This window comes from Schistocerca cancellata, unplaced genomic scaffold, assembly GCF_023864275.1.
Source record: "Schistocerca cancellata isolate TAMUIC-IGC-003103 unplaced genomic scaffold, iqSchCanc2.1 HiC_scaffold_782, whole genome shotgun sequence".
Taxonomy (NCBI): Eukaryota; Metazoa; Arthropoda; class Insecta; order Orthoptera; family Acrididae; genus Schistocerca; species Schistocerca cancellata.
The window spans coordinates 2,345,447-2,370,584 of record NW_026046793.1 but is presented as its reverse complement, the minus strand read 5'-3'; the positions used below and the strand labels follow the sequence as shown (position 1 = coordinate 2,370,584).

At 44.4% G+C, this 25,138-nt stretch overlaps 2 protein-coding genes across 4 annotated transcripts in view; both read left to right on the top strand.

Annotated features, from left to right (window-relative positions):
- The window catches only part of LOC126143125 (disks large homolog 5-like), a 420,567-nt gene extending 408,758 nt beyond the window's left edge, over positions 1–11,809 (top strand). For 2 of the 3 annotated variants that reach the window (XM_049915322.1, XM_049915323.1), the window contains exons 8-10: positions 52–217; positions 430–595; positions 11,396–11,809. In XM_049915322.1, the coding sequence (XP_049771279.1) occupies positions 52–217; positions 430–595; positions 11,396–11,522 (459 nt within the window). In that variant the 3' untranslated portion in view covers positions 11,523–11,809. The remainder of the gene's footprint in view (positions 1–51; positions 218–429; positions 596–11,395) is intronic. The other variant, XM_049915324.1, reaches the window with a different exon arrangement.
- The window catches only part of LOC126143131 (disks large homolog 5-like), a 221,608-nt gene that overhangs the window by 86,723 nt on the left and 109,747 nt on the right, over positions 1–25,138 (top strand). The window lies entirely within an intron of this gene.

Sequence of the window (25,138 nt, the reverse complement as noted above, 5' to 3'; positions counted from 1 at the left end):
TGACAGAACTGCAATATCCAAATTGTGTCCCCAATCTTTCTTTGATTGCAGTTGCATGAAACCATGGTATCACTGATGAACAGAGATTCTACTTTACAAGAGACATTGGACTTTGGTACAGCATATAATGACTTGTTCTATATACTGGATCTTGTGGCGCAAAAGAGGATGGCAAGACATGTGACACTAAGTTTACCTGAAATGTCTATCCTCGCAGGTAAGAAATGGTAACTTGGAAAAACATTGCAAATAATGATTGGTCTTTAGATTTATGTGCCAGAACTTTGTAAGAACTGTGTTCACGATGGTCTGGCTGAATTAATTTCTGCAAAATGCTGCATTTTTAATAAAATAGAACAAAGTGACACCTGTAAAATCATTAGGATGATGAAACTTTGATATGGCTTATGAAACAAAAATAATTTTCAGACGATCCTCGTTTAGAGCATCTCATTGGCATGCACTCAGATGAAACACGTGAATCTGAAAGTTCCAACAAATTCTCAAATACCTGTGAGTGGAATCAACATATGGATGCTTTACTGTCTAATAATGATCAACTGGTTCAATCATTAAGAGACCTCATTGCTGTATGGTGAGTTCCAGCAAATGTATGTTTCTATATTTCAATTGATGTCCAGTGTATAATCTTGATTTAAATAATTGAAAGAACAAAATTCATATCTTCGTGGACTGACTGACTACTATGTTACAGAATATAAAAACTGTAACATACATATATAGAAGTATTTATTGCAGTGTCATGGTGTAATGTCAGTTTGAAACAGCAAGGTGTGAGGAAGGGACCTCCAGGAGTACGTACATCCTATTTGTTCTACACAACTATCACACGTTATTACTCTTGCGTTTTGTTTTGGAAGTTTCGATTCGAATTCCTTTGTTCACCAGTTCGTTGTTTTCATTTCTATGAGAGGTATATGTGGCATCTTGAGTACTCTCACTGTTCATCTCATTTACTTATGATTGGAGTATATTCTTACAACATGACTCGTATTCTATAACCAATGTATAGTATGACAGTTTCCAAGACTACAGGAAGAGAACACACACATAATCATTAAACCGTCCAGTAGAGCTCAGATGCTACTTACGGTTGCCACACCAGGGAAGCCCCCCTGCGGGTCCGGGGATTAGAATAGGCCCGAGGTATTCCTGCCTGTCGTAAGAGACGACTAAAAGGAGTCCATCCCCCTTACGGGGGTAGTTAGCGCTTGCGTCCGGAGACGGACGGTTCCACGACCTATAATCGTGGTCTTTCTGGTTTTTCACTTCTCGTTTCTTCCTTCCTTTTGTTGGTTCCTTTCTTTGCTCTTCTCCACCTCACTGTCTTCCTTACTTTCCCTTGACTTCTCCTTGCCTTCTCATTGCCTTTTTTCTCCTCGCCTTCTCATTGCCTTTTTTCTCCTTGACTTCTCATTGCCTTTTTTCTCCTTGACTTCTCATTGCCTTTTTTCTCCTTGACTTCTCATTGCCTTTTTTCTCCTTGACTTCTCATTGCCTTTTTTCTCCTTGACTTCTCATTGCCTTTTTTCTCCTTGACTTCTCATTGCCTTTTTTCTCCTTGACTTCTCATTGCCTTTTTTCTCCTTGACTTCTCATTGCCTTTTTTCTCCTTGACTTCTCATTGCCTTTTTTCTCCTTGACTTCTCATTGCCTTTTTTCTCCTTGACTTCTCATTGCCTTCTTTCTCCTTGACTTCTCATTGCCTTCTTCTCCTTGCCTTCTCTGGTCTCCGCCTCGGCGTTTGAGACAGTCTGTCCTCTTTCTCCCTCTCTCTCTTCTTTTTCCTCTTCTTCCTTCCTCCCTGTGCGTGGCTGAAGGCCGACCCACGCGTTCGCACGCGTAGCTGGTTACGGGGTAACGCGTAAGTCCCCGCCCTGGGTAGACATGTAAGGCACGCGCGTACCCCCTGGTAAAGGCCAGGCCCGGGGAGGGGTGATTGCCTGATCTGATACCTTCTGACCATGCCGATTGGTCCCTCCGTCTGTTTCTCGGGAGGTGTGACCTAGGTGTAAACATTCACCTAAGGCGGGAGTGCCCTCTGAGAGGGTCCCCACAAGGAAGGAGCGCGCCATCGGAGACGCTGGCAATCATGGGGGATTCCTCCGCAATGGATTCTACTCCATCTCTCTCGATTTCGACCCAAAAATGGAAACGTGACCAGCCAACAGTGACAAAAGTACTACCGCCTGCCCCACAGTTCCTCGTAGTTTCTCGATTTGAGGACGGAAAGGATTTTTCCTCTGTCAACCCTTTCGTTATTCAGAAGGGCGTAGATGCCATAGCCGGATCTGTCAAATCTTGTACCAAGTTGCGTAACGGCACCTTATTACTAGAAACTGAGAGTGCCTTTCAGGCACAAAAACTGCTTCGGGCCACCCTCCTGTAAACGTTCCCTGTCCGGGTGGAGGCCCACCGAACTTTGAATTCGTCTCGTGGTGTAGTCTATACTAGCTCCCTCGACGGATTGACTGACGAGGAGCTTCAATCTTTCCTCGCTGAGCAGGGCGTGACGGCTGTCCATCGGGTCATGAAAAAGGTCAACAATGACCTTGTACCAACCCGCACACTTTTCTTGACCTTCGATAGTGTTAAGCTGCCATCGCGCATCAAGGCGGGCTACGAGGTTATTTCTGTTCGCCCCTATGTCCAGACACCTACGCGCTGCTACCAGTGTCAGCGTTTCAATCACACTCGACAGTCTTGTTCCAATGCGGCTAAATGTGTCACTTGTGGCAGGGATGCCCATGAGGGTGACTGTCCACCTCAGTCTCCTCGTTGTGTGAACTGTCAGGGTGACCATGCCGCATCCTCCCGCGACTGTCCTGTCTATAAGGAAGAACGCTGTATCCAAGAAATTCAGGTCAAAGAGAAAGTGTCCACCTCAGCTGCTCGCAAGCTATTGGCTAGTAGGAAGCCCACGCTGCTCCCAGTGGGGAAATACAGTACTGTCCTCGCCTCTCCTCGGACTACCAGGGAGGTAGCAACCCAGACATGCGATCTGACCTTCAGCACCACGGTCGTCCGTTCGGCCAGTGATAAGATCGCGCGGTCGATGTCTCCTCTTCCTCCCATCACCCCACAGACACCAGCCCCTTCATCAGCTTCTGCTAAGACGAAGACCCCGAAGTCAGATGCACGGGCCTTCAAGAAGGAACCGTCCCGTGCAGACTTCCTCCGTCCCTCGACCTCCCAGCCTTCGACCGGTACTTCCACCAAACGTCCTTCCAAAAAGGCTCATAGGAAGCACAGTTCTTCTTCTCCGCCTCGGCGCATTTCTTCTCCTGCGCCACCCAGCGGTTGCCGCCCCAGGCCGTCATCCGTTTCGCCTGGCTGCACCGCTGGTAGCCGTACATCTGGCCGTTCACCAGCGGAGGAAGCTCCCCCTCCCGGCCATCCTCCCGAGGTGGCCGATGAACCTATGGACCCAATGGACGATGAATGTCCGCCTACTGATAGCAGCGGCAGAACTCGCTCGAAGCCAGGCCCTCAGCGGCCTTCGAGGTGACCCCTTCTTTCATCTTCCTTTTATTACGATGGCACTTATTCACTGGAATACTCGCAGCATTCGCTCCCACTGAGAGGACTTGAAGTTGCTGCTCCGCTTGCACCGTCCGCTCGTCGTAGCCCTCCAGGAAACGAAGCTACGCCCATGCGATCAAATTGCCTTGGCACACTACACCTCTGTGCGTTTTGACCTACCCCCTGTGGTAGGTGTCCCAGCTCATGGAGGGGTTATGTTGCTGGTCCGGGATGATATTTACTACGATCCCATCACGTTGCACACCGGCCTGCAGGCAGTTGCCATCCGCATTACTCTCCCCATTTTTACGTTTTCCTTTTGTACCGTTTACACTCCATCGTCATCTGCCGTTACCAGGGCAGACATGATGCAACTTATTGCTCAGCTACCTGCACCATTTTTGTTAACTGGAGACTTCAATGCCCACCATCCCCTTTGGGGCTCTCCAGCATCCTGCCCAAGGGGCTCCTTGTTAGCAGACCTTTTCAACCAGCTCAATCTTGTCTGCCTCAATACTGGCGCCCCTACTTTTCTTTCGGACACATCTCATACCTATTCCCATTTAGACCTCTCTATATGTACTCCCCAACTTGCACGCCGGTTTGAGTGGTATGCACTTGCTGATACATATTCGAGCGACCACTTCCCGTGTGTTATCCATCTCCTGCAGCATACTCCCTCTCCGTGCTCCTCTAGTTGGACCATCTCCAAGGGAGACTGGGGGCTCTTCTCTTCCAGGGCAACCTTTCAGGATCAAACCTTCACAAGCTGTGATCGTCAGGTCGCACACCTCACGGAAGTCATTCTCGCTGCTGCTGAATATTCCATCCCTCACCCTACTTCTTCTCCACGTCGCGTACCGGTCCCCTGGTGGACCGCAGCATGTAGAGACGCTTTACGTGCTCGTCGACGTGCTTTACGCACCTTTAAACGCCACCCTACAGTGGCGAATTGTATTAATTATAAACGATTACGTGCTCAGTGTCGTCGTATTATTAAAGAAAGCAAGAAAGCCAGCTGGGCTGCTTTCACAAGCACCTTCAATAGTTTTACTCCTTCTTCTGTTGTCTGGGGTAGCCTGCACCGGCTATCTGGCACTAAGGTCCACTCCCCAGTTTCTGGCTTGAAGGTCGCGAATGACGTCCTTGTGGCCCCTGAGGCTGTCTCCAATGCCTTCGGCCGCTTTTTCGCAGAGGTTTTGAGCTCCGCTCATTACCACGCTGCCTTCCTCCCCCGCAAACAGGCAGAGGAGGCTAGGCCACCTGACTTCCGCTCCTCGAATTGTGAAAGTTATAATGCCCCATTCACCATGCGGGAACTCGAAAACGCACTTGGCCGATCACGGTCCTCTGCTCCAGGGCCTGATTCTATTCATATTCAGATGCTGAAGAACCTTTCTCCTGCGGGTAAAGGTTTTCTTCTCCGTACATACAATCGCATCTGGATTGAGGGCCATGTTCCCTCATGCTGGCGCGAGTCTATTGTTGTCCAGATTCCTAAGCCGGGGAAGGACAAGCATTTGCCTTCCAGTTATCGACCTATCTCGCTTACCAGCTGTGTCTGTAAAGTGATGGAGCGAATGGTTAACTCTCGATTGGTTTGGCTGCTCGAGTCTCGACGCCTACTTACCAATGTACAATGTGGATTTCGTAGGTGCCGCTCTGCTGTTGACCATCTGGTTATGTTGTCGACCTTCATTATGAAGAACTTCTTGCGGAATCACCCGACTGCGGCTGTGTTCTTTGATTTGGAGAAGGCTTACGACACCTGTTGGAGGGCGGGCATTCTCCACACCATGCATACGTGGGGCCTTCGCGGTCGCCTCCCTCTTTTTATTGGTTCCTTTTTAATGGATCGACAGTTCAGGGTACGTGTGGGTTCTGTCCTGTCCGACACCTTTCGCCAGGAGAATGGGGTGCCACAGGGCTCAGTTTTGAGCGTCGCTCTCTTCGCCATCGCGATCAATCCAATAATGGATTCCCTCCCAGCTGATGTATCAGGCTCCCTTTTCATGGACGATTTTACCATCTATTGCAGTGCGCAGTGTACACGTGTCCTGGAGCGCTGTCTTCAGCGTTCTCTTGACAGTCTTTACTTCTGGAGTGTCGCCAATGGCTTCCGTTTTTCTGCCGAGAAGACGGTCTGTATTAACTTCTGGCGCTACAAAGAGTTTCTCCCACTGTCCTTACAACTCGGTCCTGTTGCTCTCCCAATCGTGGAGACAACAAAATTTTTAGGCCTTACATTTGACAGGAAACTTAGCTGGTCTCCACATGTCATATTTGGCCGCCCGTTGTACCCGTTCTTTAAATGTCCTCCGTGTTCTCAGTGGTCTGTCGTGGGGAGCGGATAGAACCGTCCTACTTCGTCTCTATCGGTCAATCGTCCGCTCCAAGCTGGATTATGGGAGCTTCGTATACTCCTCTGCACGGCCATCCATCTTACGCCACCTCAACTCCATACAACATCGGGGTTTACGACTTGCGATCGGAGCATTTTATACTAGTCCCATAGAGAGTCTTCATGCTGACGCTGGCGAATTGCCACTCACCTACCGGCGCGATATACTGCTTTGTCGGTATGCCTGTCGGCTACTGTCAATGCCCGACCATGCGTCTTATCGTTCCTTCTTTGACGACTCTCTTGACCGTCAATACGGGTTGTATGTCTCTGCCCTGCTACCCCCCTGGAGTTCGCTTTCGTCGCCTCCTTCAACACCTTAATTTTTCACTCCCTGCAACCTTTCGATTGGGAGAGAGCCACACGCCACCTTGGCTCCAGGCTCAGGTCCGCGTTCACCTTGACCTCAGCTCGCTCCCAAAAGAGGTCACCCCCGGTTCGGTCTACCACTCCCATTTTTTGGAACTTCGTTCGAAGTTCAACAACATGACTTTCATTTATACAGATGGCTCTAAGACCAATGACGGGGTCGGGTGTTCCTTTATTGTCGGGGCACAAAGTTTCAAATACCGGCTCCATGGCCATTGTTCGGTCTTCACAGCTGAGCTCTTTGCCCTCTACCAGGCTGTTCTTTACACCTGCCACCACCGACATTCTGCTTATGTCATCTGCTCAGATTCCCTGAGCGCCATCCAGAGCCTCAGTGATCCGTACCCGGTTCACCCTTTCGTACACCGGATCCAACGCTCTCTTCAGCAGCTGGTGGACGTCGGTTCTCCGGTTAGCTTTATGTGGGTTCCTGGCCATGTCGGTATCCCTGGGAACGAAGCTGCAGATGCCGCGGCCAAGGCTGCGGTCCTCCAGCCTCGGACAGCTTCTTGTTGTGTCCCTTCGTCCGATTTTAGCAGGGTCATTTGTCAGCGCATTGTGTCGCTGTGGCATGCCGATTGGGCTGCACTTACCGACAACAAGCTTCGGGCCATAAAACCTCTTCCCGTGGCTTGGACGTACTCCTCCCGCCCTTCTCGGCGGGAGGAGGTCGTTTTAGCCCGGTTAAGAATTGGACACTGCCGGTTCAGCCATCGCCATCTGCTGATGGCTGCGCCAGCGCCGTTCTGCCCATGTGGGCACTTGCTGACGGTTAGACACATTTTAATGTCCTGTCCAGATCTTAACACACAGCGCCTAGATCTTAACCTGCCAAATACTTTCGATGCCATTTTAGCGGATGACCCACGAGCAGCTGCTCGTGTTCTTCGTTTTATCAATTTGACGAACCTCGCTAAGGACATTTGATGATGCTGTTTTTTAATCCTATACCTGTTAGTCTGTCTTTTATCGTGTTTTCCCTTTTAGTTGTTGTTGTCAACTTGTGCCTCGCGGTGCATTCTTAGAGTAGTCAGGGCGCTAATGACCATTGAAGTTGTGCGCCCTAAAACCACAAAAAAAAAAAAAAAAAAAAAAACCACCAGGGAAGGTTTGGGACGTTTACCATTTGTAATTTTGGTTCCAGGGTTCCCTAAATGAGTTAGACTGTGTCTGCTTTCCTAACTACTGATACAAAGACCTAACTGCAAGATGAGATCTATAGGTAGCACATTTCTCAACACTTTATTGCAGTAGACTGTGCGGAAAATGTTTCAAAGAGATCTTTTGCAGTGTATGTTAACTCTGCTGCAATCTTAAAGGTTTTGCAGTTTTTGATCCTGAATTACACATTTAATGCTCATTGCATGTATTCAATCTATATGTGTGATAAAATAGTGGTGTTACTTTTAATCACATGTCGTGTGCTGTGTTTGACTGACAGAAGCAAACTAAGTGCCGAATTTGAATTGAAATGTATGCGAAGATAATGTGCCTTTTTTTTTACTCGTGCTTTTGTATAATGAAATGTGCAGATTGGTATCCCACATTAAAGATCTGTCCTAAACACATTATTTCCAGTATCGTTTGTTAAAATAGTCTCAGGAAAAGTGGCATAGGTAGCAAGCTATTACCATTACAGGTATTGTTCTGTTGGAATTACTTGTACCCTTACCTGGATCTGCACTGTTTATAGTTCTCAGTTGTTATTCAGGTATGGTCTGGATGCACAACTTACATCACTTTCACCCTGAACCCATATTCCAAATATTTGTCTGATACACAGCACATTCTATTCATATTTTGCTATTCTGACTCACAATATGTACACTTATTTGTAAGAAAATAAAATTCTCAAGAACTCTGGTACAATACACTCAGAAGAAGAAACTTGCTAATAATGCATTTGAATCTCCCAAATGCTGTCAATGAGTGAGGAAATTCTCAGCAAGTAGCAACTGAAGGTAACAGGACATGTTTCGCATGCATCTTTTATGAAGCTCTGGTTAGATGGTCCTACTTGTGTGAACATGTGCTAGTGCTTTCCGAGACATTTACAAACTTTGCATTCCTTCTCTACAGCGGATACAATTCCCAATTGATATTGTCATTGTACTAAATATATTCCAAACCATTGTGGCATGGTTGTGCAGCAGCCTTATAATGTGATTAATATTAAACAGTCCCGGCCCACATGTTTGTTCTCAGTGGTTTTTAAACCATCTTCTATGGTTTGCTTCCTGTTAGGTTACCATTTAACCTAATAATTCCATAACTCTCTCTCTCTCTCTTTTTCTTTCTTTCCAGCTCCACACTGGTGGCATCTTCTACATGGTTGAGAAAAACCTGGGTATTTAGGAAAAACTCGGTGGATAAAATTTTTTGCCATTTTTTTCATATTGGTAATAAAGCATCTAAATTTAAAGTCCCATGATTAAGTTATTCACAAGTCTAACCCATTCTAACTTCTGCAGAAAAGATAATTTACATGTAAAAGTTAGTTTTATTGATTACCAGCTTAGCATCTGCTGCTTCACTCACTCAGACTGTGTGCTCTGCACAGATTTTTTAAAACTGAATTTTTATGTTGTTCACAAATTGCACTAACTTCTAAACTTTTCATGCAAATTAAGGCCATAGAAGCATGGTCTTTCCCAAATGTACTTCTTACCAAAAAGTGATTCTTTTAGCTGGAGTCAAAGATGGGCATTAATCATGCCTTTTGCATTCTTGTGGAGACATTTCCATAGAAATGTTCATCCCTAAAACACATTTTTTATATGTAACTGATAAGTGAAATACCAATTTTCAGATTTTTAACGTTAAAATGTTTTTTAATACAAGAAAATATTTTCTTACACACTTTTATCTTTCGTGTCATCCCCTAAGGAGTTGAATTTTCAGCAACAGTGTAACAGCTATTTTTTTTATTTCTAACTGAGAAGCCAAATTGCAGTTTTGAGATTTAGCTTTAAAATATGGTCATAATGAAATATTTGCATAAAAAATCTCTTCTCTGTTTCACCACATTAGCATTGTAATTTCCAAAAGCACTAAGACAATTTTTTTAAAAAAATGTCTATAACTAAGAAGACAAATACCAATTTTCATAGCTGTAGCTTCAAAGAAACTTCAGGAGTTCTTTAGAGCTATCTTCGAAATCGACTTAATAGCTAATATTTTCAAAAAGCTTTCCTTCTATTATGCGTGGGATTTCAAAAATCCCTTCCTAAACAATGCCTTCAGTATAAGATGGACAGTCTCTCCAGATTTAAAGATCCTGTCTTTGGCAGTTTGGTTTGGGTGTGATGAGTCATTCACGACATTGCGTTTTATATGTATGATAGATAGATTGTAATTTAGAGAGAAACCTTCAAATCATTTGGATAAAGATGTATAAGTAATAGCTAGATTCCTTACAGTTTGATGCAGGATACAAATTCATCTATGCAAAATAGCTCAGTCAGAGCAAATTTTCAAAGGATAGAAAACCCAGGATGGAACATGGACAATATGAAAGGAGATAGTGCTGCTCACCACACACAACAGGCATTGAGTGGCTGGCAACAGATGATTGCTGGGAGGACTGTTGCCAGCTTTCCATGGGAACTACTGGTGGAAACTACAGTAGGATTGAAATTGTGTTAGTTGACACTTCTGGCTTTGTATCTGCTTTCCTGAAATCGGAGTGCTCAATGTCACACACATTCACTGTTGCCAAACTGCCACAGCAATTGGTTCATTTCCAAGTGCTTGTCTGGCTTTCTTTCTTGACGATGTTTTCAGATCCCGAAACCTGAGTCTGGCCCTCTTGTTTTGTATTTCAGTATACCTGATACACAAGGTGCAATTCAGCGTTACATATACAGTTTTTATAATCCTAGAGACGAGCTTATGTTAGACGAGCTTCGCATGACATTGCATGAAGCAGAATTTTAATCTATTTGCACTTGTTTTTCTTCCTATCATTCCCTTTTCATTGAAATCTGCTTGTGCTGTCTATAGCTGCAACTGAGTGCCAAACAGGACTGCTCAATGGTTGGTAATACGGCAGCTGGTGTAGGCAGTGAGAGGATGGTTTCAGATAATCAGTCAGAGAGAGAACTTACAATTTGCTTTTAGCACTGAAACTGAAGTTTTTCGGTCTCAGAGTTTGCTTGTAGAGGTTAACTCTAATAGCCGTGAAAAAAGTGATTGTGATTTTTACTTCTGCTGTAGATTGTTGACTGCCACTTTGTTGGCTACATTGCAAATCACTGGGTTTTGTTTAGTTTAGGACACAAGTTTAAATTCAGGGCTGTACAATGATCCTTCTGGCGCAATTATGTCGTGTGTCACTTAAAATCGGCTGTGGACAGATCATCTCCTATTGCTGTCTTATCTCGTGCCAACCGCTTCAGACATTGCTCTACATTACACAATAACAGCATTCGAGAAGCGAGCCTGCCGTGTTTCTGTGCCGCCTGTAACAGAGCGGTAGCCGGCAACGGATGTGGCAAAACTGTAGCAGCAAGTGACAGACGTCAACTATTGAGTAATTGTGATCGGAGCATAGTCGTCTGTAGAGCACTGACAACATGGAGGTACTGTGTACGTGCGGAAAGCAGGTGCACCAAGTCAGTTGCAACTGTCAGTGATCTCCTCTCGCGACTCCACTGTAGTTGATTACTGTGAAATTTGGTCGATTTTCCTCACCGAACATGAATATGTATTCATCTTAAGTGCGTATGTATTTGTACTTGTTATTCGTTATAGGAATTAGATAGTGTTTAGACTTAATGGACATGTTAATCTACTGACAGTCTGTTTGAAACAGTAGATGAATGTTATCAGTTTATTAAATATGTGATTCCCTTTCTAGTGAACTGACTATCCAATAAAAAATTCATGTACATGTGAGTTAATGCCTGATCTTATTTGTCCTTATTGTTACATGTGTAGCTGGATATCAGTGTCATAAGTCTCTTTCTGCCAGTGATGTCCTGTGAATCTGTGCTTGTAGTTCTTTGCTGATTGTATCACTTACATCCACTGTTTGTTGCTGTGGGTAATCAACACAAAAAGCACTTTATTTCTATATTTTAGGTGGCAACAACCATTTGAGACAGGTGTTCCAGAAGATATGGTTGTAAATGGAAAGAACATATTGCAGCATACAGCACACTGGGATCGTGTAACAGCTTTCTTGGAAAGAAAGCAAATGAAGGAATAAGTTGTGGGGAAATCATATTTGAAAATTAGGATTTACAAATTTATTTATAGATAACTTCATATTGTTTTAATACTTAACAAAAGCTATGTTGCTCTGTTAACTTGCAAGAACCTGGTTGAGTTATAGGTTTTTACACGTTTATCTGTGCAATTTGTCATTTGTGCCTTTGTCATCTTCAATAAAACAGTTCTGGGTGTAAAACCATGTTATGTTGATGCCACTATACTCAGAACCAGTTTATTGAAGAAACAATAGTTTAAACTACAGCCAAAGATAGTTTCGTCTTATGTTCCCAAACACAAGCTGTAACATTTCTTCTGTAACAAAAGCAGTGAAAGTAGATATTGCAGTTTTCCATTCATTGATGGATTTTGGACAGTTGCTTTTGCTAAACCCCGGGGAAAAAAAAAAAAAAAATAAAAAAAAAAAAATGGTCAGGTGGTGTTAGGTCAGGCGATCGTGGAGGCCAAAGTCACAGTTAAATAATGCGATCACCAAAAAACATCAGCAAGCAGTGACATTGAAACGCGAGCTGTATGTGAAGTTACACCATCTTGTTGAAAATAACTGGTTAACAATTATACGGCACTGCAGAGAGACTTTGTGAATGTTGGGAGAGTCCACTTGATGGGAAGTAACCCAGGCAACAAACTGTGTGCGTCTGCACGCGTGTGTGCCCCCTGTATGTGTACGCACTGAATTGAGTCTATCAGTTCTAGTGGGCGCCTGTATAACACTTGTCATGTGGTGCAAGGAAAGATGAACATGACAGAATAATATTAAGTAGTAGCAAGTAAGTCGCAGAACATATACTGTGCATGGCTGTTTTTGTGTTTGCAGACATTAAGCGGGCAGTGTGGAATACAAGGAAACAGCAAGAAGTGGTGACAAATTGCTTCACCCGCTGTGGGTGGCACATTTTACGTTTTGTGGTGGTGGCTTGGCAGTGGCTTGACTGTCAAAGAGCAACCACACTCTCCAAAAATTAACATGAGAGACAGGATGGTTTTGCGACAGTTGAAATATACTGCAATCTGGACTGTCATATTGAGCCTTCAAGGCATATGTCTTATGAAAGTTGTGTTCTTCTCTAATTCGTGAATCACACTAATGAGCCGTACAACTACTCAAGGAAATATATGTCTGAAACTAGAGGACGTGCTTTTTATGATATGAGTAAGTTTTCTTCTTTTGCTCCAGTAACTTCAGAATGTTAAGAAGTCGAGCCTTTCCTCAGCAACACACAGGATTTCTGAGGCACTGATTAGCAGGACCCCGACTTCAAGAAAATCAACTGTAGCACTCGATTAAAAGGAAAAGGTAAATACTTCAGATGTTACGTCGGGTAACAGATCTTGTTAAGTGTTCTGACTCAGTTTCAAGTACAAGGTGCGAGCCAGCAGCTACACGAAACCCTAAAACACCAAGAAAAACACTTCAGTGTGCGTGCTCTTGTGAGATCAGACTGAAGTTTAACAATAAGGATGATGGGTGACCTGTTAAACACTTTCACTGTACATCAAACTTTGGCACACTAATGGTTTAGTCGAGTCATCACGTGGATTTATGAGTGGGATCCTGAGAAAAAGTGGAAAAGTAAGGAGTGGCACACACATATCTACTTGACCAAAAACAGCTCAAATAAGCAAATCAAAGATCAAAACAAAGCAAATTTGCTTTTTTGACAGTAGGGCTATCGTGCATAAAGAATTTGTTCCTCCAGGACAAACTTTCAACCAAATGTTTTACAAAGCTAAAGTTGAAAGGCTCAGGAAAGAGAGAATTATTAACTGAGACTGGACATTGCACACAAGTGGATGCTGCTTCGTGAGATCACCCCATGCCATGCGGCCACTTCCATCGTGGAATTTTTTACTTAAAAAGGCTTTCATATTGTTCTGTGGCCCACTATTCACCTGAACTGAGTCCTTTTGATTTTTTCCCCAAAATTGAAAAATGTCTTAAAATGACATTTTGGGATTCAGGAACATTCAGAAGAATGTGACCGAGAGCACTGCAACCCAGAGTGGGAACAATGACTGCCAGTGTATAGTTGCCCAAGGGAGTTCCCTTGGGCAATATTATTGACTGAAAAAATAAAAACTACGGTACATAAAAAATCAGTCTCATTACTTTTCTCCCACATCAAATATACAGAAATGATGGTGTAACTACATATGCATCATGCAACATGAAAGCTATACAAGACCTGCTTATCTGCATGGAAGAGAAGGAGATACTTACAGCTTTAAGTTCCTCTGCTGAAGCTCTTCTCAGTTGGTTCATTAGTTCTGTGAGATGATTTGGTGCTTCCTTGCATTCTATGTCTACCTGTGAACGTTTCCTTCTAGCTTTTTCCGCTGCTTTCTCAATATTGTGCCAGCTATGAGACAAATCGCTAGCTAAATTCATTAATTCCTTCTGAGCACTTTTCTGGAAAAAAAAGGCCGTACATTAAAACAATATTCATTTCAGCTGTTGCAGGTATAGAGGAACAGGAGTTATTTCTTGGCAAGTATTACATTTCTTCAGCACCAATGAATGTTGATTCTACTGCACACAGTGTCGCCTTTGTGAGAAAGCATTAACCACAGGACAAATAGCAATCACAAACTTTACACAGTTACATAAGACATAATATGGCTGATATGATTTTACTTCATTTAAAGAGTTTTGGGCAGATTGGAAAAATCCCTATCTTAAACAATGTAATATTTATTCATATAAAAGGTACCCTTTTCAGCAATTATTGGGAATAAAAATTTGAAGAAAATATGCCTTGGGTTGCACATTTCTAGCCACTAACAAAGGTATTTCTGAAAGTATTGATTATTTTTAAGATAATTATATTTGTGAAAAGTAGACAAACTTTCTACACCGTTCGATGTACATAAGGCTAACTTCTTTGAGATTTACAAAATATGAAAATCCCCGTGTTAAAATATGCACAATTCTCCAATGAGTATACCCCATAATTTTGAACAAATTCTGGTTAATAGAAACTAAGAAAGTACACTTTTTCTTGAAAAATACAACTTACAGAAAACAGCCATTAAAGTTGACAATGCCTCCCAGCTCCATACATTGGGTTGTCTGCATCCTCTTCCATTTCATCTTGCAATATCCTTTTTCCTCCCTGTCTTGCCATTGTTTCAAAGTCTCAAACAGTTCTCAGACACAAAAAGCCTTTCTTTATCTAAATTTAACATTTGTTTTACTGCAAAATGACCAAAGGTTTCAAGCAGCCTTTTCAGTACTTCATATCTTGCAACATTTCCTTCACTGAATATTGTCACTGCATCCAAGACACCAAAATGCAGTATACCGATTGCCACCAAAACTCTCGGGAATTCTCTCCCAGATTACACTGTTCGTGGACTCGTTAGGATTTTGGGAGTGATTTTCGTCAGTGGATTTACATCTGACAAATCCTTGGAAGTTTTTCAAGATTTCTACTTGCAAAAGAAATAGCTGGTTTGTAAATAAAATCACTTTCTGGAAGGCCTATGACTGGGTTTATTGTCTCTTGAAGAGGTGAAACAAAACTGCCCACACAGCTTTTCTAATATCTTCTATGCTACTGCTATGCCATAATAGTTTTGAATTCTTTCCTTGACAGATTTTTTCATGTCTATTCTTACCATCTAATCGTCAGCCATCTTCCAATTTCTTTCCCTTATATGCAGTTTTCAGTCCTCATAGCCTCATACCCATTTGCTTTTTTGCACTCCTGCTTGGTGATCGTTACATTTTCTCCACGTAGCTTCTCTTCCTCAAGTGTTTTGAAAGCTACTGAATCACTACCTCCTAAATAATTGCTCTCAGAGGTGGGGGATTCAAAAATCAAATTTCAATCTGAGAACTATTACATACGAGGGGCATCTGAAAAGTCCGTGCAAAGTCAAAGAGATGGCACCACTGGCCCGTATCGAGGTCATGTTCAGTTAGTAGTATCTTTTCAGCCATATTGGTCTATTTCTTTGTGTTTGACATTCGCGTGAATCAAGGAAGTGGAGTCATTGTCAAACAAATGGACAAAAAAATTTCTTGTGGTGATTAAACATTACTTTATGAAAGGCAAAACACCTCAGGAGACTGAAGAGAAGCTTGATAAACACTGCTGTGACTCTGCACCTTTGATTAGAACAGTTTATAAGTGGTTTCAAAATTTTCGGAGTGGCCATATGGCCACAAGTGATGCTGAACATTCTGGATGCCCTGTGGAGGTTACAATTCCAGAAATCATTGATAAAATCCATGATATGGTGATGGATGACAGAAGAGATAAGGTGCGTGAGATTGCTAGTGCTGTGGGCATCTCAAATGAATGGGTACATATTATTTTGCATAAATATTTGGACATGAGAAAGCTATCCACAAGATGGGTTCAGCGATTGCTCGCACTTGACCAAAAACTGAATTGTGCGAAGCATTGCAAGGATGATTTGCAGCCGTTCAGGAAGAATCCACAGGACTAACTGTCGTTTCATCACTGTGGATGAAACATGGATACATTACTATACTCCTGAGCTCAAACAACAATCTAAACAATGGGTTACCAAGGGAGAATCTGCACCAAAAAAGGCAAAGACCATTCCTTCGGCCGGAAAGGTTATGGCGACTGTCTTTTGGGATTCGACTATCTGGAAAAGGTAAAACTATTACAGGTGCATATTATTCATCATTATTGGACTGTTTGAAAACCGAGCTGCAAGAAAAATGCTGGCAATTGGACCACAAAAAAGTCCTTTTTTATCACGACAATACACCTTCACACACCTCAGCAGTAGTGGTCACAAAATTAATGGAAATAGGATTCCAACTCATTTCACATCCCCCCTATTCTCCAGACTACTATTTGTTCCCCAATTTGAAGAAATAGCTGGCAGGACAATGATTTTATTGAAACGAGGAGGTGATTGCAGGAACTAATAGCTGTTTTGCATACGGATAATTCCTATTATTCGGAAGGGAACAACAAATTATAATCACATTGGATGAAGTGCATAAGTCTAAAAGGAGACTATTTCAAAAAACAAAGGTTTACGCCAAACACATAAGTAGCTTTTATTTATGCACAGACTTTTCAAATGCCCCTTGTATACATGGTTACTCGCACAATGTTTTGTTGAAACAAATGAATAAACCAGAACTAAGGAGATAATACGTGTTTTATTTATTATTGGGAATGGTAAATTCTGTAGACCATGACTAGAGGGGGGGGGGGGGAGGGGGAATGGAAATTAAGATATCAACCTGTCCGGAGCCCCTAAAATTATGGAAATGATAATTTTCTCATGCTCCTTCAGATATCGAAAAACAGTTGTTTACTGTGTGTTAGAGGATATACAGTCACTGACAACATATTCATTTCCAGAAAGTCATACGTGGGAAACATGATCCATAATTAATCAACAAACTGAGGTTAGTGATATAAATATTCAGGAGATTATGTATATTTATTTTGTGTGTGTGTGTGTGTGTGTGTAATCACAGGTTTTTCATTGTTCCACAGGTCTGTCATCAACTACTTTAAGAGAGGCTACAGGTATTATCTAATAGTTGTTTCATAATGTCCACTGGACCCTCGCCCCCTCCTCCTGACTCTTAGTTTTCCATTCCACAAACACTCCTGCTTACACGTGTCACATGCATATATGTCAATGTGTGCACGGAAGTGAATGTGGAGAACATGTGATCTGAGTAACTGTTTCTAACTCTAGAATTTTTCCATCTTCCATTTTTGTGCAGTTGCTATCTACGAATGATAAATTTGATCCATTGGTGGATTTCACACAGGACCAAAACTTATCCTTTGACAAACTGGCAATGCAGGTTTCACTTTCAAAAGCACTAAAGACATCTTGCACAGCTGATCTTATGTCTGCATGAACCTTTTTTTGGTTATGTTGCATTGCTGGCCACACCAACAGGAAGAGGCACACAATCAGAGCTCCACAGTTTGTTGTTTTGAAGAGGGTAAACTCAGTCCAGTGTTTTGAGCATGAAAACATGGTCCAAGTAGACTATTCTTTTTATTATCCTTGGGTCATGTTCAAGCACCCATAACACGTTCAGAAATGGTGACATTGGTTTATACGTCAATTGTTGACAAGATCTTGCACATACATACACTTTATAACCCAAGTTATTTACATATCTTATGCTTCCAGCTTCTTTTCACACTCCAATACATTGTCGATACATGTGAACAGGTATGCTTCTTATTTTGGTGCGTATGTGGCACAAAGGCAATACAACAATGTATGTGATAACGTCCTTTAGCTGACAAAAACAAACTTCCTATGTCATAGTATAGGTACAACTGTTATGGTATGACTGAAGATGTTTACGATCTTATCTGTGGATGGTCAATAACATTAAGTAAGGTACTGGTGGAATATTCACTGGCATAAGCTTGTTATTCTCTCACATGCTATCTTGTTGGAAGTAAAGGATTGAAACTTACATCAGATATTATGTCACGTGTAATATTAGAAATTGTGGTACAGTCCAACCACAGAAGCCTTTTAATGAGGTGTGCCAGTAAGTTTAGGAAATAAAATAATACTGATGTATTAAAATAAATATCTCTCGCTCCCTCAAACACACACACACACACACACACACACACACACACACACACACACACACACACACACACACAGTAGGTGAATCTTTTTTCACCATGCAGTGTTATAATGAAACAGGAAAACCATAGTTGGTTGCACCATGTCATTAGTCATTTCAACAATGTATTACAGTACAGATATTGGAACCTGCAAGTGTTATGTGAAGAAGGGACCTACTTTGGATTGCCTGTACGGACCACCTAAACCACACTACAACTGTTGTGACAGTGCCACGACATTTAACAGTGCCACCACGACAGCACGCGCAAACGGCGATAGAGGCGCTCCGCAACTCGGCTGAACGCGGGAGCGCCACCTAGCTACGAACAGCGCCGGCCGCATGTCACAGCACGGCAGTCGAATGAGAGATACTGAGTTGTTATCGTGTAACTAGCTATTGTTTCTAAGTGAGTGTGTTTGAATATCCACACAATTATTGGTGATTAAAGGTTATAACACTTTTTGGCGACGAGGTCGGATATTTTCACTGCGTTGTGGATTTGTGTGTTCGTGACGGGGCAGACACGGAACAGCTTATGCAAGCACTCATTGAACAGCAAACACAGTTGACGGCTGCTGTTCAGGTGTTGTCGACGTCGCTTACTCATCGTCTGTCTTCCTCTTCTCCGCCTCCGTTCCCTCCTTACGACGAGGCCGCTGAAGACTGGGAGGATTATGAGAAGCGTTTGCGGCAACACTTCTCGGCTTTCGGCGTTGTCGACACTCCTATGTTTAATTCGTTATTTCTATCTTGGATTTCCCCACGGATCTATCAGCTGCTATCTCAGTTAGCCCCTCTGCGGGAACCTGCCTCTCTGTCCCTCCAAGAAATGTGTGACTTATTGTCTATTACCGCAGAAACACCCACATCGTTGCCGCCCGCGTGGCGTTCTACCGGGGTCGTAAACAGCCCAATCAATCTTACCGGGCTCGGGTGGCGGAACTACACGGTCTGAGTCAGTTTGTCACGGACACTCAACACGAGTCTTATGCTGATTCAATGGTTAGGGATGCTATTCTAGGGCTTGCTCCTGATAAAGAAGTTAGACAACGTGCCCTACAACTGCCAAACCCGTCATTGTCTGAAGTTCTAAGCATCGCTCAATCCTTTGAAGTGTCTCACACTGCTGGCGCGCAAATAGACGTGTGGTGTGACGGAGGCGCTGTACAGTCAAGGTGGTGGTGGGTAGTGTTTAACGTCCCGTCGACAACGGGGTCATTAGAGACGGAGCGCAAGCTCGGGTTAGGGAAGGATTGGGAAGGAAATCGGCCGTGCCCTTTCAAAGGAACCATCCCAGCATTTGCCTGGAACGATTTAGGGAAATCACGGAAAACCTAAATCAGGATGGCTGGAGACGGGATTGAACGTCTGTACAGTCAACTTTCGACACGGACAATTTGCCTGTTTCGCAGGGGAACGAAGATGTGGCGGCGGTTCACTCACGTAAACAACGTCGCGTTGGGCCGCGACGCTCGCAGCGAAAACAGCAACCGCAGAAACAGGTTCGTTCCGCACTTCCTTCTCGTCCACGTTGTTTCGCACAGCATGACGGGGCCACGTGTCCGAAACGTTGGGCCACATGTAATTCGTGTAGGAAAAAAGGCCACATTGCTTCTGTATGTCGGTCCCCTAAAGTTCCTGTCGACGAGGACGAGGCATCGGACACGGATGTTAACTGTGTGCTTTCTCAAACAAATAAGTTGTTTGTTACTGTTCGTGTTCTGGATAAAGACATTCGCATGCAAGTGGACACTGGCTCTGCAGTAACTCTCATTAATTCTCGCACGTATTTGGAGTTGGGCTCCCCTCCCTTGTCTCCAGTTACGCGAAATCTGAGAACTTATAATAAACAGAAAATTCCTATCGTTGGCCAGTTCGATGCTTCCACTGCCTACAAGTCTGTTGTTAGGCCCCTCACGTTTTATGTGGTGGATCATGCGGGCACTGAAAACCTGTTCGGTTATGATTCTTTCCAGTTGTTCGGGTTCTCCGTTGATGATGATGAGCACCTCATCTCTGAGGATATTCCGTATCAACAGCTGGATGGATTGTGTTCTGAATTTCCGTCCGTGTTCTCTGCTGGTCTGGGTCGTGCCAAGGATTTTGAAGCCCACATTACTCTTAAACCTACAGCTCGCCCTAATTTTTTCCGGGCACACCCTATTCCGGTGGCGTTGCGTGCACCTGTCGAGGTTGGGATAGACAGGTTAACAGCTTCAGGGATTCTCCTTCCTGTTACCTCCAGCGAATGGGCATCGCCAATCGTGGTGGTTTCTAAACCCAACGGGAGTCTGCGATTGTGTGGCGATTTTAAAGCCACTGTCAACGCTCAGAGCCTCACTGACATTTCTCCTCTTCCCCGTCCTGAGGAGTTATTTACCAAGCTCACTGGGGGCCAGCTCTTTTCCAAACTTGACTTATCGGAGGCGTACCATCAGTTGCCGTTGGATGCTTCTTCCAAGGAATTTCTCGTCATCAACACTCCTTGTGGGTTGTATCAGTACCAGCGATTACCATTTGGCGTCGTTAGCGTGCCGGCCATTTTTCAGCGGTTTTTGGAACAGCTCACGGCTTCCGTTCCCGGCTGCATCAACTATCTGGATGACATTGTTGTCACGGGGGCCTCCACTGAGGAGAACCTTCGCAATTTGCGTTCACTGTTTCGGGTTTTGCATTCGGCTGGGTTGAAGTGCAATCTGGACAAGTCACAGTTCTTCCAACCCTCCATTGTGTATCTTGGTTTCCACTTGTCCCGTGAGGGTATACGTCTTCTACGTCAGCACGTTGCGGCCATTAACCCTCTACTCCGGCCGTCTACGGTCAAAGAACTTCAGGCGTTTCTAGGCAAGATTGCTTATTATCACAAATTCAATCCATCCGCAGCGGCGGTAGCTCATCCTCTGATCAGCTGTTACGCAAAAACGTCCCTTTCTGTTGGTCCGACGAGTGTGAGCAGGCTTTTGTCCGCCTGAAGGCTCATTTGCAGTCGGCGCCTTGTCTTGCCACATTCTGTCCGTGTCAGCACTTGGTTCTGGCGACTGACGCATCACAGTATGGCCTACGGGCTGTTCTCGCCCATCGGTATGAGGATGGGTCGGAACGACCCATCACCTATGCTTCCAAGACCCTCAACGATGCGCAACGGCGTTACTCTCAAATCGAAAAGGAGGCGCTCGCTATCATTATGCTCTATAAAAGTTCAGCGCTTTTTTTTTATGGTTCTAAGTTTCACCTCATCACCAACCACAAGCCACTGGTCTCTCTGTTCAGCCCATCGGCGTCTCTTCCGGATAAGGCAGCTCACCGCCTGCAACGTTGGGCCTTATACTTTTCTCGTTTTCACTATGAGATTCACTATCGCCCCACGGCCTAGCACACCAACGCTGATGCATTGTCGTGATTGCCGATGGGCCCCGACCCGGTTTTCGATCGTGATGAACTACTCTGTTTCCACATTGATGAGGAAGAACGTCGTGCGGTCGAGGGTTTTCCACTTACAGGTTCGCAGGTCACGTCAGGTACTGCGCCGGACCCGGTCCTGCGTCAGGTGATCGGTTTTGTTCAACGGGGTTGGCTGGACAGGACCAAAGGCCGGGCATCGGATCCCCTTCGCAACTACCATGCCTTGCACCTTCATCTGTTCGTGATGGTGGTGGTGTTCTGGCCACGGATGGCGCATCTCCACGGGTCATGGTGCTAGCCTCTCTTCGCAAAGATGTTCTCAAACTATTGCATGAAGGCCATTGGGGGATTTCTCGGACTAAGTCCCTGGCCCGCAGGCACGTTTATTGGCCCGGTATTGATTTGGACATCGCCCACACGATTGCTGCGTGTGGTCAGTGTGCTCAACGACTGGCTGCACCTCGTACAATGCCCTCTCCGTGGCCTGATCCGGCGCAGCCATGGGAACGGGTGCACGCTGGCTTTGCCAGCCCCTTCCTCGGTACTTATTGGCTACTGTTGATCGACGCCGTCTCGAAGTTTCCATTTGTTGTTCGGTATCCGTCACCCACCACTGCGGCGACGATGCTGGCTTTGACCAAAATCTTTGCGCTAGAAGGTCTTCCATCCACGATCGTCACGGACAATGGCCCTCAGTTGTCTTCGCAGACCTTCCGTGATTTTTGTACTGGACAAGGGATTCGTCATGTTACAGCACCGCCCTTCCATCCACAATCGAATGAGGAGGTCGAGCGCCTTGTCCGCACTTTCAAAAGCCAGATGAAAAAATTCCTTAGTGATTTTTCCACAGATGACGCTCTGCTGCAATTTCTGAGTTCTTATCGCTTCACGCCTCTGCTGAACTCTTGCACGGCCGCCAACCGCGCACTCTACTGCACCTGCTTCACCCTGTCAGGCCTTGTGCTGTGTCCCCTAGTGCGGGAAAATACTCGGTGGGTGCCGACGTGTGGGCACGAGGGTACGGATCTCGCCCTAAATGGATTCCAGGGGTGGTCAAGGCTCTTCGCGGCCACCGGCTTTGTGAAATATGTACGGACGACGGCACGGTTGTTCGCCATTACGACCAGATGCGCCCACGAGTGGTGGCCACGCCGGTTCCACCGCCCCTTCCTTCGCCTCCACCAGCCCGAGAAGCCAGTCCTGTAGCTGCTGCCGATCTACCGTACGTGTTTATGCAGCCGACGTCTCTACCGCTTCAGAATACGCCGCCTTCTCCGGGACCCATCTCGCTGGAGCACACCCCCAGGTCCACGACACCTACGGATGCTGCTCCGGAGTTTTCACCCATCATCTCGTCCAGGAGGCACGTTCCACGGACGAGCTTCCGTCCTGGACATTTTCGACCATACTCTCGTGTCTCTCCGTGGGATGTTCTCGGGGCCTCACAAGAGGCCACGGATGTCTCCTCACTGTCCATGTCTCCAAGGAAGTGAGTGTTTTTTTTTTTCAAGGGGAGAAAAGTGTTGTGACAGTGCCACGACATTTAACAGTGCCGCCACGACAGCACGCGCAAATGGTGATAGAGGCGCTCCGCAACTCGGCTGAGCGTGGGAGCGCCACCTAGCTACGAACGGCGCTGGCCGCGTGTCACGGCACGGCACGGTAGTCGAATGAGAGATACTGAGTTGTTGTCATGTAACCAGCTATTGTTTCCAAGAGAGTGTGTTTGAATATCCACGCAATTATTGGCGATTAAAGCTTACAACAACAACTTTATGCGAAATGGAAGTAGTAGCTACAGTTTTGAGGAAAATATGATCCTCCTGTTAATAATTTACCAATGGAGATTTTAGCTTTTAGTGTGACTAATATGCCCCACGTCTATGCCCGGCATATTTTTAGACAATGAATGTTACATTTGTACATGTAACATGACATCATGTAAGAGCTATGAATCAGCTGGTACTACAAGACTTTCAGATATAAGCTGTAAATGAGGCTATCTTCCACAAAACAGTAGCTAATACTTTCTTTCTGCATTGACTTTTACAGTAATTTAGATTCCTCATACAGGCAACCTAAAGTAGGTCCCCCTCCCTCAGACAACACCTGTAGATTCCAACATCGGTACTGTCATATATTGTTGAAATAACTGTACTGGCTATGGTATATAAAATTTGTAACTGGTTCTAATGTACCATTTGTTACTTAGTATTGCTTGCACCTTGTCCCGCACCTTTCACAGAGTTGGAGTGCTGACTATCTGATTTGGCCGGAGGCTCTTCCTGCCGCCACCCCGTAACCCTCCCCCCACCCCCCCAGGACACAGTGTACCCCAGCTGTCTGCATCTAGTGTAAATCATGAATGAGTGCAAACACGTTTCAAATGTCTGCGTGTCTTAACTGAGGTGGGTCGTGGGGACCAGTCTGGTTTACACCTAGAGGGATGTGGAAAACCTCCTAAAAACCACATCCAGGCTCGCTGGCACACCAGCCCTCATCGTTAATCCGTTGGGCAGATTCGATCTGGGGCTGGTGCGTCTACCTGAGCCCAGGAAGCAGCGCATTAGCACTCTCTGCTAACCTGGCGGGTCATACCATTTGTTACTACATCAGTATTATTTCATTTTCTACACTGACTGGCACACCTCATTAAGAAGCCCAACATAATTTTCTGTAGATGGACTTTGTACTGTAGTTTCTAATATTACATGCAGCATGTCTTATGATGTAAGAGTTTCGATCGTCTACTTTTAATAAGATAGCACAAGTGAGAATAACAAATATATGTCAGTGAATATTGCACTAATAGCTTACCTAATATCATTGGTCACCCACAGATCAGACTCAACATCTTTGGTCATGCCACAACAGTTGTGCCTATACTATGATGTGACAGCTTCCCAGTTTTGTCAGCTAAGGGACCTAATCACGTACACTATTGTATTGTCTGTGCCACAAACACACAGAAATATGATGCCTACCTGTCCACATGTACCAGTGATATATCAGAATGTGAAATGAAGCTGGAAGTTTATAGCAGGTAAGTATCTTGGATTAGGAAGTATATGTATTTGCAAGAGCTTGTAGAGAATTGACAGATAAACCAACGTCACCATTTCTGAATGTATTACAGGTGCTTTAAAATCACCCACGGTTGAACTTAGTTTCACAGATGATAAGAACACAGACTACTTGGACCACGTTTCCATTCTCTGATCACATTGAGGCTGTGGGGACTGTGTGTAGCTTATCTGATTTCTGTAACTTTTGAAGACTGCTGTAAATGTATTTTAATATCTGATCACTATTTAAAGATGTGATGTTGCTTAGTACATGATAGGAATTTTGTGAAAAGGTCATTCCAAAGACTTCTAAGAATCAGCATGTACTTATTACAGAACAACTGCAGTTTTATGTAACAACCAGTATAATCATTGATATGTCAGAATCAGTACTGCAAAATAAAAAGCAAATTTCCATGATTTTTCTGTTACTTTTTTAGACAGTCCCTTCTCTGGTTGGGACAAACAGTTGTGAGAGGTACAAATCTCTGTTTGAGAAAATGGAGCAGTATTTTG